This window comes from Anthonomus grandis, chromosome 14 (genome assembly GCF_022605725.1).
Source record: "Anthonomus grandis grandis chromosome 14, icAntGran1.3, whole genome shotgun sequence".
Lineage (NCBI taxonomy): Eukaryota > Metazoa > Arthropoda > Insecta > Coleoptera > Curculionidae > Anthonomus > Anthonomus grandis.
This window is the reverse complement of record NC_065559.1, coordinates 5196387-5211466: the sequence shown is the minus strand read 5'-3', so window position 1 is coordinate 5211466 and position 15080 is coordinate 5196387. Positions and strand designations below refer to the sequence as shown.

At 33.9% G+C, this 15080-nt stretch overlaps 1 protein-coding gene across 2 annotated transcripts in view; it reads left to right on the top strand.

The window, feature by feature from the left end:
• The first annotated feature begins 635 nt into the window (after positions 1–635).
• LOC126744719 (microtubule-associated protein futsch-like) overlaps positions 636–15080 on the top strand; it is a 96707-nt gene continuing 82262 nt past the window's right edge. For both annotated transcript variants that reach the window (XM_050452257.1, XM_050452256.1), the window contains exons 1-3: positions 636–969; positions 8610–8867; positions 8921–11503. In XM_050452257.1, the coding sequence (XP_050308214.1) occupies positions 801–969; positions 8610–8867; positions 8921–11503 (3010 nt within the window). In that variant the 5' untranslated portion in view covers positions 636–800. The remainder of the gene's footprint in view (positions 970–8609; positions 8868–8920; positions 11504–15080) is intronic.

Here is a 15080-nt window from a genome sequence, read left to right as displayed (position 1 = left end):
GAGATATGACATTTTTGATGCCCATTTTTGGCCTCAAAAACGAGGTCAAAAAGTGACAATTTCCGAATTTTCAAAGTGCTCTGATTCCTTTATTTCTGATCGAATTTTGTTATAACCCGATATTTTCGTGATCTACTTGATGAGAACAATCCGCTGGTATAGTTAGTTCGAATTCGAAAAAAAAAATTTTTCTGAAAAAAATCCAAACGGGGGGGTATACCCGAAAAATGAAAAAACCCAAACTTTGAAGGCCGATATCTCAACTTCTATGGGAGCTATCGGGAAAATTCCAACAGTTTTCTCTTAGTTTCGTCGTTCTGAATCTAACGAGACCATCCGCCAGGTCGTAGCTTTTACGATAGTCGAGATATGGCTTTTTTGATGCTCATTTTTGGCCTCAAAAACGAGGTCAAAAAGTGACAATTTCCGAATTCTCAAAGTGCTGTCATTCCCTTATTTCTAATCGAATGGTTCAGCTTTCAATAATTTTTTTGCACTTATTGCAAGAACTTTTTGAAGGGGGGGGGAGGGGTTCACCTAGTTCCCCCATAGATCCGCCCCTGCCTTCCGCCATCATAATTTTCCATTCCGTTACGTTCTGGGGAACGCGTCTTATGCGCTTGCGCAAAAAGTTCGACGAGAGGTTGTTGATTTTTTTTTACGTCCGGAGTGGCGTCAATTTCGCGTTATCTACGATTTTCATAAACAAAATGCCGTTTACCTGCTTATAGTGGATTAAATTCGTTTTAATTTAACCGATATCTCGCCAAGGCCTATTGTTAAATGGGATATAAAACACCATGGACGGCGAGAAAGCGGCTGACAACGAAAAGGAGTTAACCTCAACAAGCTGCGGTTCTGAATCTCCCAAGCCTCTGTCAACAAATAAAGAGGAAAAAAGAGACTCTAGCGATACTTTACCCACGTCGTCGACCGATGCCCGTACATTTAATAAATTAAATTCATCAGGTAAATGTTTTATAGTTTTTTTGCGGCCCTGAACTGACAACTAGCACTATGCTACTTTTTAATCATTCCAGTTGAACTTGAATGACCCTAGTCAATGTTAGGTTTTTGCACTTTTTTTAGTTTACAGATGTAAAACATAGGTAAACAGCGTTGGTTAGGAGCTTAGGATGTGTTGAACAGAAAGAACATGTTACTCAATTGGGGGCTGAGGTATTACTTATTATAAATGTCACTATAATGAAACTGGAAAAAAACTCAAAAGTTACAGCATCTCAGTCATTACAATTGGCCATGTATGCTTAACCCTTTCTAACAAAAACTAATTTTATTATGCTTTTTATTCAATAATTGAAATATTAAATAAGTTTTTCCTTATGAGAACATATAACACTAATAATAATAATACCATTTATTTCCTCTATACAAAGCACACATACATACACATATATCTTACATACATATAAATTAGTTCCAATTTACAAATACAACTAATTACATAGTTCTAGAAAATTATCCACTAATATGAACATTTGCTTTGCATATGAGCTTTTCTCGACCAGGAAATTTTTGAGCCTTTTCTTAAAAATATAGATTTGCCCTGCATGAGTCTCTAAATTTAATATTCCAAATAAGAAATACCCTTAAAGCTAGAGGACTCGGTCCCAGGTCAGAATCCCATATTGCATGAAGGAATGATAATTGGCATAATATAAAGTTAAAAGAGCTGCTTTACCACAATGCTGTGAATGAAACGTTAACGCATAGCAACAACTTTTTAATTTGTTGCAAAGAATATCTACATGAGAATTCCATTGTTGATCATGGCCAAAAGTAATGCCCAATAGTTAAGAACTGCTTGATGAAAGTAACTCCGCTTGTATATCTTTAAATAAAATAACATAATTTACTGCCTGCCTACTTCATGAAAAACAAACAAAATGAGTTTTATCCTTATTGAGGAATAACTAGTTTTTTTCAGACCATAAAATTATGGTATTATACACTTTCAGTCAATGCTACAATAGTCTCCAAGTTCTTATCTTCAATCAAGGCATTTGTATCATCTGCATAAGATAAGACTTTTATGTTAGGTGCAATGACATTGATGTCAGTTGTCAATGTCATTGATGATCCTCTAACACTACACCTAAATAATACACACCTTAACTTTTATAAAAGGTAAAAAACACGAAATCTACAGCATCACAAATACATTTAATAAAATTACAAAGGTTACATGTTTCGCTCGACTAGAGCATCATAAGCGTCGAGCGAAACATGTAACCTTCATAATTTTATTAAATGTATTTGTGATGCTGTAGATTTCGTGTTTTTTACCTTTTATAAAAGTGTATGTCCAGCATCTTTGGGATAATGGATGAATTTTTCAAGACACACCTTAACTGACTGCATGTCTTACCTCCAATTCAAATTTCCTTAATACTCCCTTAATTTTTATAAAATTTCCTTTATTTGTCGATAACACGTAACATCATCAAAACAGCATCAAAAAATAAACATTTTAATATTACAGCAGCCAAAAGTTGGCCAAATAAAAGTTTGGACCAAAATAGATAAAAAATCACAAAACTAGGTAGTGCAAAAAGTCAAATTAATTTTTTAATTATGCATATAAAGAAAATACATAAAATTACATACACCATAAACACATTAATAAAAGATACAACAATATAAATGATATCCACTATGTATAACCTTTGCTCTAAGCAGATGCCTAGAAGATAATTTAATAGATACAATAAAGTAAAAGTGATTTACAATAAAAGTACTTAATACTCAAAGTCAATAAAAGTCAAAAGTCAAAAATAGCTTTATTGTTATGTAACATCATCTGTTGTTAGCAAAGCATTATATAAAACCTTAAAGATAGTTGACAACACAATCTTTTACAAAAATATAAAAATTTTAACAATTCTTACATACATAGAATATGAAACACACCCAAAGAAAGGGTAGTAAGAATTCACATTATGCTGCGCAAAACTCTTCACTGTCAAAAAATTGTATTTAAAAACTCGTCTAGAGAATAAAATGCTTTAGCAAGCAAAAGTTTCTTTATATTTTCCCTAAAACGTTTTTCACAATTTATTAGCCTTATATAAAGGGGTAGGTGGTTAAAAAGCCTTTTGCCCCCGTACACAAAAGAGGACTTAATCTGCTCACTTTTTGGGATAGGCAGAGGTAAAGAGAAGGTTGTTCGGAGATTGTAACCCGAGGAGGGGGGGCCAAGCTGATGGCGATATTTTTTGTGGATAAGACAAACAGTCTCTAAAATAAAAAGGCATGGCAATGTCAGGACAGAGTGTTTTAAAAATAATGGCCTACAGGGGCTACGAAAGGGAGCTGCACACATGTAGCGTATGATGGCTCTTTTTTTGCAAAATAAATAGAGAGCTGAACAAATACTGAGAGCACACACCCCAAAACACAATACCGTATCTCAGATGAGACTCAATAAGAGCATGGTAGGCAATTTTGGCCACATCAAGTCCCAGAGAATGTGTTATTACTCTAATAGCATAACAGTTAGATGATAACTTCCCTATTAAAGAGGAGATATGATTTCCAAATTTTAATTGCTTATCAATCGTCAGGCCCAAAAATTTGCATGTTTCAGAAGGACTTATTGTTTCATTTTGCAAAGTGACAGTTCCAAGGTCACATTTAAAAGTTAAAATATTAGTTTTAGAAATATTAAAAGTTAATCTATTAGATTCACACCATGACTTTACAAGAATTAAATCTTCATCAATGATATTCCTTAATCTCTTGGTGTCAGTGTCATGCCAAAGTAATGTTGTAGCATCCGCAAAGATAGTAAATTTGCCCCTAATTGGAATTTGAGAGATATCATTGACATATAGCAGGAACAATATTGGTCCAAGAACAGAACCCTGGGGTACACCAGCATCCATATCCAGACGGGATGACATATCATTGTCAAAGAATACCCTTTGTATTCTTCCAGATAGGTAAGAACAAAACCAGTCGAGAGCAATTCCTCTGAATCCATAGGTTTCTAGCTTCTGCAGCAGTATTCTGTGACTTACACAGTCAAACGCCTTAGATAAGTCACAGAACACCGCCGCCGCACTCTCCCCAGCGTTCAACCCCATGTACAGACTCTCCAAAAAATTGAAAATAGCATCAGATGTACCCAGTTTCGTCCAGAATCCAAATTGCTGATGGTTAAGAACATTATGCCGTTTCAGAAATTCCATCATACTAGTTTTTACCAATCTTTCTACAAGCTTGCCAAGCGTGGGATGCAGGGCTATGGGTCTGAAATTTGATGGGTCATCATAGTTTCCACCCTTAAATAATGGTATAATCAAGGCATCCTTGAGAAAATGTGGAAAGGACCCACTTGAAAGTGAACCATTTAACACCTCAGCCAAAGAATCAAGGGTTGGTAGCGATAGCGGTAACTCATTCTTCACATGGCCTAGAATTGCCAACTTATTCTGATAATATAATAACTATGTCATTTTAGTGTATTTGCTTCCTTAATGGTGGTAATTTAAATGAATGTTTTTTTTTTAAAAAAATTCAGGTAAACCTTAAGGTAGACAAAACTATTATATGCAACTTCCACACCTCTAGTTATGTAAGTCCTATGTTCAGTAGCAACTGTATAAATATGCATGTGTGATTTATTTCTTTTAACAATTTATTCCAGATAAACCAAATCAAAAACAGTAATGGTGTACATTTGGATTTTTTTATTGCATCTTTTGATGACATTAGAGTTGTTTGAGCCAAAAATCCTTTGGTTCCAGTTGACTCTCACCAATCCATGTTTAGGCATTTTCCCTAAAGGTCCTAGACATTGAAAGATTGGGAACATCTAAAACATATAAAAATTTTCATAGATTACTACCTAAGTCACATAAAAAAAATAGAAAATACCCAGTGTGGTTTACCTGAGATTATCAAACTTATTAAGCATAAGTATAAACTTTCTTAATCTTATAAAATAAAATACATAAAACAAATCAGATCCTTCTGAATAAAATGAAATGCTAAGCAACTTTAATAAATCAAAAGAAAACTGAAGTATTATTAATGAGGGGTAATTCTTCAAAGTCAGGTGAATTTCTTATTAGTGCAGCTAATCTTAATCAGTTCTACTGCTCAGTAGCAGCAAGACTTAAAAATCAAATAAACCCTCAAATAGATCTATCACATCCTCATAATATCTGTATCCAACAATTTTTTATTATTATTTATTTCACTTTTGCCCTGTCTGTCTAAGGTTATTGAGAAACTGGTCGAAGTAAGAATGGTAGTTTCCTACCTAAAAACAACATATTAAGTGAACATCAATGTGGTTTTTGAGAGTGCACTAGCATGAATGATTGTATTTGAGCTTAAATGATGGTCAGTCATTCTGTGTCTTCTCTAAAGCCTTTGACTGTGTCAACCATGGAATACTGCTTGGTAAGCTTTCTAGTTATGGGTTGAGCGTTGCACTATTATTATATACAGGTGACTGCATGAAATCATTAGTAGAAACTATAAATCAAGGCTTAAGACTATATTTAAATTGGCTCTATTATAATAAACTAAAAATTAATTTTCAAAAAACAAATTTTATAATATTTAAACAAAAGAATAGGGACATACCAGAACTAAATATAAAGATTTATAACTTAAGCCTTAATGAAGTCCAAAAAGTCAAATATTTAGGATTAATCATTCACAATCAATTGAATTGGTCAGAGCATATAAGTTAACATTTCCCAGAAAATAACAGCAATGATTCCTACTATCTATAAATGCAGAAATTATTTTTCAGAAAAAACCAAGTGAAGAACCCTGTATTAAAATTTCATATGGTAAACATTTTTACTGATTGCGCCCATTAATTACGTTTTTGCCGCCCAATGTCATTCTTCCAGTAAGTTTTTTTCAAAAACATAGCGGAAAAGTGGTATAACTTGGAGAGTTATATCACTTTTCCTCATAAAAGTTAACCAAATTTCACAAAACTGATGAACCAAAGAAAAATAATAGCTGTAGTATGTTTACTATGATATCTATTACTGATAAAAGTGTTCAAAAAATATAGAGCTTGAAAAGCAAAACATTACTACTACTTATCTTACATACTAAACTTACAGTAAGGAGAGTAAGAACAAGTTATTAAACAAATTAATCTTCATCAGAATCGGATAATGGACCACTGTCAACAGCATCTTCTTTTGTCAGTAAGTCCAGGAAGAACTGATGCTGAATCGGGGAAATCCACTGAGGAAGTTCTATCACTGATCTACACACTTACGTACCATAACACTAAAAAAACCTGACTAAACAAGAAAAAGCGAGTTTAATAGGACCTGGCGCGACATCGGAACAGCGGGGTGCCTTGACTTATACCACTATTCCAGCGAACGAATCCATTATATTGAGAGGAATAACGTTAGGAAGCTCTTATCTTAGCTAAGTTAAAATTTTGACTACCAGTTTTCGACTAAATATATTAGACCAGTAGAAACATAATTAATGGTATAACTCAAAAATTAAAAAATACTGACATATACCACTTTTCCTCTGAGCGGCTCAAATGACCTGGTGAGTCTTTAGATTTAGAAGAGGAATTTCTGAAGATTTATTAATGGTTAAAAAGTGATGTGATGCTAATCTGTTGTCTTTAAATATAGATAAGACTACATCGTTAAGTTTTAAGTTTATATGTTCAGACCAGTTAATGATACACAACAAAGAATTGGAAATAAATAAAACTCCTCGGGACTTATATTGATCCCTATTTAAAAATTTAAAGATACTTACCTTTTGTTCCTTATTTATTGTTGAGTCTGCTTGGCTAATATATAAAAAATGTAAGACTTATCTTGAAAATAATGGCTCTTTAAAACATTATAATAGCAGACAAAACTACAATATTCCAATGCCCATTTCGAAAAGTGAGCTAACATGGAATTCCCTTATGTACTTGAGCATAACAATTTTTAATCTTCTAAATTGCACAAAAGCCTTTAAAAGTCCTCCTCGCTTTAAAAAGTCCTTAGCAGAATTTCTTAAAAGCAAGTGGTTTTAGTTTTTTGAAGATAATTGGTGACAGGCCAATAGGATATAATTGGTTTTTAGTAAAGATGTAAAGGTTAGATTTTGTGATGTTACTCTAATAAAATTTTAATTCATTTCATGTTGAATTTTATTGTGTATTTTTTTTTTTATTCTGTTTTTTTATTCATTTATTGTCCAACAGGAAAATCCCAATACAAAAGACAATTATGAGGAATATGGTAACAAAAAAATACAACTCAACTAACAAACTATGTACATAACAAGAGTAAACCCATGAAGAGTACAATAGAAAGAAAAAACTGACCCAAAGCACCCAAAACACCTCCAGCTCACCTCAAATCAAGATTTTTAATGAATTAACTGTAATCAATTGAGAACCAATAATTTATGCTGCAGAAGATAATGCTCACATCACCTTTATTTTTAAAGCAGTAGTAGAGCCATTAAAAAGGTCAATGTTATTCTCACTATTTACTGTGTTGAACCATGAAGAGGCTCGGTATAAAGGAGCATTTCTGGTCAAGTTGGTACAGATATTCTCAAGATAAAATTGAATTGGCCTTCTTGTGTGTATAGGAGGTAAAAGAAAATTTAAAAATGTGATAGTAATATGTCGATTTATGTCCCTATTTTATAATTTAAAAAGCTTTATCAACAAATTCCATGTATTTATGATACTAAAGCATATTTTGAATTTGAGTTTTAGTCTTCTCCAGAAGATGTTAATGTTGTTAAAGAAACATGTGTCAAGAGTAAAGTTTCAGTTAGTGGTAAATTTGTTTTGTGATTTGACTGTGCAATGGCATAAATATGGCAAATCCAATCTTGAGCATAAAACTTTGGCTTATAAAATCTACAGCCATTTTTCTTTGCAGGCTAAGCAATGTGAACAACAATATATTTATAGTATAAGCCAATTGTATTGTATGGAAGACTGTTAATAAGTCAATAATACTAACAGCAATAAAAAGTTATTACATATCTTTAGAAGGGGGTTTTCCTGTTAAAATAATTTTTTTTGTGGATTCTAATTAAGGGTTTGACAGCAAGACAACAGAATTTTATTTAAACTCTCCCAATAATATTATTAAATTATTTGATGATAATTTTTGGATTTTCTTTGTGCAAATAATGAAATTTCTGTCGCAGTATAAATGAACAATATTAGCTAATACAATGTCTTAAATCGATAGGTATATAGGTATTACATATATTAGAATACCCCACTGAATACTTCCCTGTGTCCAATGAATATTAGATATACAAAGGCAAATAAGAGAATAAGAACATTTTTCTTACTTGAGCCAGTCAATGTATAAAAAATATTTTCACCAAATCATAGCAGTAAATCCATGGAAACAAAATATTCCTTCATTTAATTAAAGTCTATGCTCATACAATCATAATATTCAGTGTAGTCATCATGTTTTAAGTATATCCCTGAAAATAAGGCCATAAATATTGTTTTTAATGTAATAGTGAAGATGTAGAATCATATCACTCTGAAGTATCTCTTAAAAATCAAATATATTGATTATGATCACTGAAATCAATTTTCTCTTTTACAGTATCTGATGACCCAATTAGTAGCACATCAGAAATGAATCCTTCTGAGCCAAAACCCGACAAAAAAAACGCCGACGAACTCGACAAAGTTTCTGTATCTTACGATAGCGAAGCAGAATTGATGCTGATGTCCATGACCCAATCTGAAAAAGTGGAGGAGAACGTCGATGATTTAGTAAACGACTTAGAAACTCTACTGGGAGAGACTGCACCTCCTTTTAATTTACCTGGTAAATCTGAGGAAAAAAGCACAGAAAAAGGTATTAGTAAGTTTAGGTGCTGGCAAAATATTTTCTAAGTATTTTTTTTTCAGTGTCGTTAGAAGAATTCGAGGATTTCTTGGAGGAAAAGGCCGATAATGAGGTGTCTAGCTTAACAGAGGCAACCGAAAACACTGATGAAGTTAAAGAAGACAAAACTCCTGAGAACGCTTCAAAAATTAATGATAGTTCTGAGACTGAACCATTAACTGAGCACCTTGAGTCCAAAGTTGAGAAAGAAATAGTAGAGACTGCAAAAAGCACTTTATCACAAGATACTGAAGTGACTGAGTGTACTCAAAAAGAATCTGAATTGGGTAATGAAAATGACCAGACAACTGAAGCTTTGCAGGAAAGTGAAAAAGAGAATTCTTCAGATACAGGAGATGAAACTAAAGATGATCAAGTCAATGTTCAAATAATTCAAAGCCCTATACAAACTGTGCAAGAAGAGGCAAGCAAAGAAGCTGGCGAAAGTTTAACACAAACTGAAGAGGAAGGTGCTAAAGATTCAGCTGAAATAGATAAGCAGACTGAAAGTGCTGAAGAACCTACAGCAAGTAATGAGGCAGCTAAACCCGATGCTCCTGAAATCGAGGAAAATGAAGGGACAACAGTCAATGACGAAGCAAAAATTGAGGATATTTCTGTTAATGAGCAAACTGAAAGTTGCGAACCAGAAAAACAATGTGGTGCAGACTCCATAGAACCTCAAGAAGAAAACAAAGAGTTAACAGAAGAGATAGTGGAGAAGCCAACTGTTGCTGAAGAATCTGTTGAATCTAGTGTAATGTGTAAACCTGAAACAGAAAGCGAATGCACTACTTCTGGGTCTGTAAGTAATATTGTTGAAACTGCTGAATGTGAAGATGTTGCAGATATTCAGTCTAATGAACAAACTGGGAAAGATTCTCAGGGCTTAGGTAAAGAAATGCCCAATGAACCGTCTGAAAGCACAAACCTAGGTGGCGCTTCTACTTCTATTGGAGGTGAAAACATGCAAACTCTAGAAGTTGATGAACAGCCAGAAAGTCAGCTGGACTCAGATGAAAATAAGGAAAAAGATACTCAAAAAAGTCCTTCAAATGATCCAACTGACTCAAAAGGCTTGGAGGAATTAGATGAAATTAAGGAAAAAGATACTCCAAAAAGTCCTTCAAATGATCCAGTTGATTCAAAAGACTTGGAGGAATTAAATGAAAATAAGGAAGAAGATATTCAAAACAGTTTTCCAAATGATCCAGCTGACTCAAAAGACTTAGAGGAATCAGATGAAAATAAGGAAAAAGATCCTCAAAAAAGTCCTTCAAGTGATCTAGCTGACTCAGAAGACTTGGAGGCATCAGATTTACAAGATGTTCTTCAAGAATCGGAAGGTCAAAGCAAACTAGACGAATCAGATGTTCCTATGGAAGCTTCTCCACTAGTTCAAGATACTTCTATAGAAGTTATGTCTCAGGATAGTAATTTGGAAGATCAAAATAAAATTGAAAACGTCTCAGTGGCCCAAGAAGATCAAGTTAAGTTGACAGAAGAAGAAGACTCTAAAAGATTAGAGGAGGAGAAATTTGAATTCCAGAGCTGTGACAAAGAGATCCCAGAAGTAACTGAGCCAGAGACAACAGTATGCAAAGAAAAGGATAAAGAAGATGAATCCGTAGAGAAAAATGAACTGGACAAACAATCACTTGTAACTGAAACTGTTCCTGAACAAATAAGTGAGCCTACAACCAGTGCAGTTTCTGAAATAAAAGATTCTAGTAATGATAAATTTACTACTGAAACTCTGCCTGCAACAACAGATGATAAAATGAGTGAAGTTGAACCACCAGAGAAAAATACCGACGAACCTGCTGAAATTGATGAATCTAATAAAGCATCTGAAATAGAAGCAGTTAGTGAAAAAATAAGTGAACCTACGACCAACGAATCGCTAGAAAAAGAAGTTTCTACTAACGAAGAATGTGCAGCTGAAACAGCAAGTGAAGAAATCAGTGAACCTAAGATCAAGGAATGTGTTAAAAAGGAAGAATCTGATAAATGTGAATCTTCAGAAATTAAAGAGTCTAGTCTCGAAGAGCCTGTGACAGAAGTTGTTTCTGAAGCAATAGGGGCCAATGAATCTGTGGAAATGGAGGTAGTTAACGAAGAATCTTGTTTAGAACCTGTTTCTGAAACAGCAGGGGAACTTGCCAGTGAAATAAAGATAACTAAAGATGAAGCGACAAGTGAACAAATAAGTGAAATGATCACCGGTAACCCTGTAGAAACAGAGGATAGTGATAAACTAACTATTATTATTGAAAGTACTTCTACAGAAGCAGATGAAAATATTCCCGAGACGAGCCAATCAGTAGAGATAAAACAAGTTGAAAACATTGAATCGGTAATTGAAACTACTTCTGAAGTTGAACGTGTTATCTGTGAGGAGAGTGCGGATAATAAAATCCAAGATATATGCGATCCAACTCAAGTTGAAGGAGTTTCTGAGGCGGTCGTACCCTCTGGAAGTTCAGAAGTCATGAAGGCAAATCCTGTGAGTGATGTATCAGAAGGACCATCTAACAATAAGGAAGTTGAGGAAGTTACCCAAGATGTTTTGCCAGAAAGTGAGAATGAAGTGGCTGTTAAAGAAGGTTAGTATCATAGATTTATAGAAAGGGGAGATATAACATTTCATTCATAAATTCGAAATTTAATTAAATTAAATTAAATTTTTTTTATTTAATTAAATTCGATGTGATGCAAAATCTCACTCTAAAAGAGCCCATCAAATCCTTGTCATCGAATATTGCTCAATATAGTTAGTCTATTAACCTTCCGGAGCTCGCGCTAAGTATTTTGGAAAGGACGCTCGCATGCGGACTCAGAGTCCGCAGTCTTCAAATGTGCATATTTCTAAAAATTATTGGCAATAAAAGTTAATTTTTATTTATTTTAAGATTTTATTCATCGAATACATTGATGTTGGCATTTTAACAAAACTTATTGCTACAAAAAAATTAAAATAAACATTTAACAACACATAAAAACTTTCTAGAAATTAAAAATAAAAATGTGTTTCGTTCTGAGCGGCATTTATGACAAATAACAAGTGAATGCTCTAAACAAAAACATTTGTGGCATTCAATACAAAAAAAACGAGAACGTCTATTTTTTTTTCTATCGCAGTATGAGCAACGTCCACGTTGTCCTGCTGGTAGGGGCTCAGGTGTAGGTGTTTCCAGTCCCGAAAAGTTCTTTAATTCTCAACTGCGTAGCCTTAGGAATAGTTTGCGTCATTCGACGGCGAATATAGCCCTCCACTAATTGAAATGACAAAGATCGCAAAAACTTTCTTCGTCGTATACTTTCATTATTATTCATTGAATGAACAACAAAAGAGTTTATTCCCGATACATTGAGTAACGAATAGAACACAACCATGGGCAATCTTCTTGTATTACGTGCATAGTTATAAGCACAGCATAAAGAAACCAGCAGTCGCACTTCAATAAAAATACATTGGCTTGAATAAGCGAGTTCGGTGCATGTGTACTAACGCAGGCGAGGGATTTTTGCTTATAGTAGGGATGCCGCTGACACTCGCTACGGTCCACGCGGCTTTTGCCTTGGCTAGAGCCGGACTTAAACATTTTTTTAGATGTTATTATCTTGTAAAATAAAAATACCTACATAATACAAATATTGATTTTTTAATATAAATAATGTTCATACATTAACAAAATATTTAAACAAAAATAAACATCGCATTTCTACATCTAACAACGACGATATAAAAGAATACGTGCAGGAAGTTAATTAGGTATGAACCATAACTTTAAGAGACCATTCTTTGAGTAATTTTAAAACAAAAAGTTCATATAAACATATGTCCAGAAATTCTTCGTTCTCAATATACAGGGTGTTAAAATTTAACAACAACTAAAATATATGCCACTGATTTTTGTGCAATTTTTATTATGTTCTGTGGATTATACAAATAAAACTTTTCTGTCTCTTGAATTTTTTTTGTATCTTGCTTAGTTAATAATAAATTCCAAATGAAACTTTTTCCCAAATTCCTTGTGTGATCCAGGGATATGCAATTAAGTGGACTTTTTTTCTCGAAAAATAAGCGAGATACGAAAAAGTTGTATTTGTATTTGAGTAAATCAAATAAGATATTAAAAATGGCACAAAATTCAGGTGCCCCAATTTTTTTGCCACAAATATTTCTTCAGGTCCCGGTCGAGATTACACTGAACCTAATAAATTTAATCATGTTAGGGGTAAATTAGCTCCTTAATGTTATAAATAACACCGCCAGAGAACTTGCGGACCTATGTTCATATGAACTTTTTGTCTTAAAATTACTTAAACAATCGCCTGGTAAAAAATTTATGGTACATACTTAATTAACACCCTGTATAGTAACGCTTTTAGATTAACATCTGACTACATAGTAGTTTAAGGATAACTAATTATACAAATAAAGTAATATTTCAAAACAAATAGACTCTTAGGCCAATAAATAAAGACAAATAGTTGGCAACAATTCAAAACAATTCTAACATCTGCGAATTTTTGTTATATTATTAAGTACCAACTAAAGTAAAAGTATACAATTTTGCAACTCTTTTAAATATGGCAACACTGTTAAAATGGCAGAATTATAAATAATGTCCTTAAAAATCCAAAAAAAAAAAAATATTACATTGCTGCAACTTTAACTGATGCTTAATTATGTTATTTAAGCCATACAGCCAAATTTGCAGCTATTAAAAACTTTGGCAAAGTCAATTATTTTGCTTCATTAATAATTTTTGACATACCCCTCTTTTAATACAAAAGTTTTTATAAAAAACGCTACGCTTTGTAAAAACGCTATCAAAATAGTCACTAAGTACGGCGCTGAACTAGGCGATACACCTATGAACACAGTTCGATAAACAGTGAGCTCGGCATCCGGAGAACATGGCTGCGGCATGGCTAAGGATGCTATTAGTTCGCTTACATTTTCGAGCGGAGTGAGACTGCTGGTTTCTTTATGCTGTGGTTATAAGACGCACATAGCTTGTCCACACAGTCAACACCTCCTTTAGATGAGTTGTAGTCCAATATCATATCTGTTTTTCCAGTAGAAGCATCTATTTTATCGTCAAAATGCATACTTGATAAAAGCAGCACGTTTTTTTTCTTTTTTGGTGTATATGATACTAGAAGTACAGTTATGACGAAAGGCGAACATGGACGATAAAAGTGGACGACCCAAAGGATTCGAAAATTCAGGTGGCAATTCCCTTTTGTTTTTTCTAACTGTACCTAATAAAGTTAGCTTGAAATCGGACTGAAGGGAATTGAGTAGCTCCATACTGGTAAACCAGTTGTCAACTGTAATATTACGACAGGTTCCTTTTATTGATTGGCACAATCTCTGCACCACTGCAGTGGGAGAATTGCTCGCTTGGAATGGACCCTCAGGCTGCTTTCCTACGTAAACCTCCATGTTGAAGGTGTAGAAAGTCTTGGCGTCTACCATAGCAAATATTTTTAGCCCATATTTATTGGGTTTGCTAGGTATATACTCCCTAAAGTTGCAACGCCCCCGAAATGCTTCTAGCTTCTCGTCTATTGTTAGCTATTCAAAAGGTGTATAGGCTGAATCAAAGTTACCGCAACAACTGTATCAAACACTGTCCGGATGGTGGCTAGTTTGTCAGTCTGTTTTCGTTCGTCTCTAGTTGCCAAATCATCAAAAGGTAAATGATCTAGCAGAAATCGAAATTGACATTGGGACATCGTTAGTCAAAAAAGCTCGACGCCAGTACCATTCTGTGCCATATTTCCTCAATATTAGGTCGATTAGATTTCAATACCCCAGATAAATAAAGCAATCCAATCAGTGCTTGTGTTTCTAATATGTCCATGTCTTTTGCATCTCTTTCACGTTGGTAAGTGCCTCTACTCATGGCAATATGTCTGTTTGTATTTTCGACTATCGAATTCAGTACTTCGTCTGTAAAAAAAGTTTCCAAATGTCAATTTCTCTTTTTAGGTCTTTTTACCCCTGGAAGATGCTTTATCAAGTTCTCCGCCCTGGTTTTCACATTTCTTTTCGTCATATGTTTGGCCCACTCAGTTCCATTCTTGCCAATAAACACAGGGTAATATCCCCTAGCGACTTCATCAGTGGCTTTCGTCTCCGAAGTTTCTTGTTCGGTATCACTATCC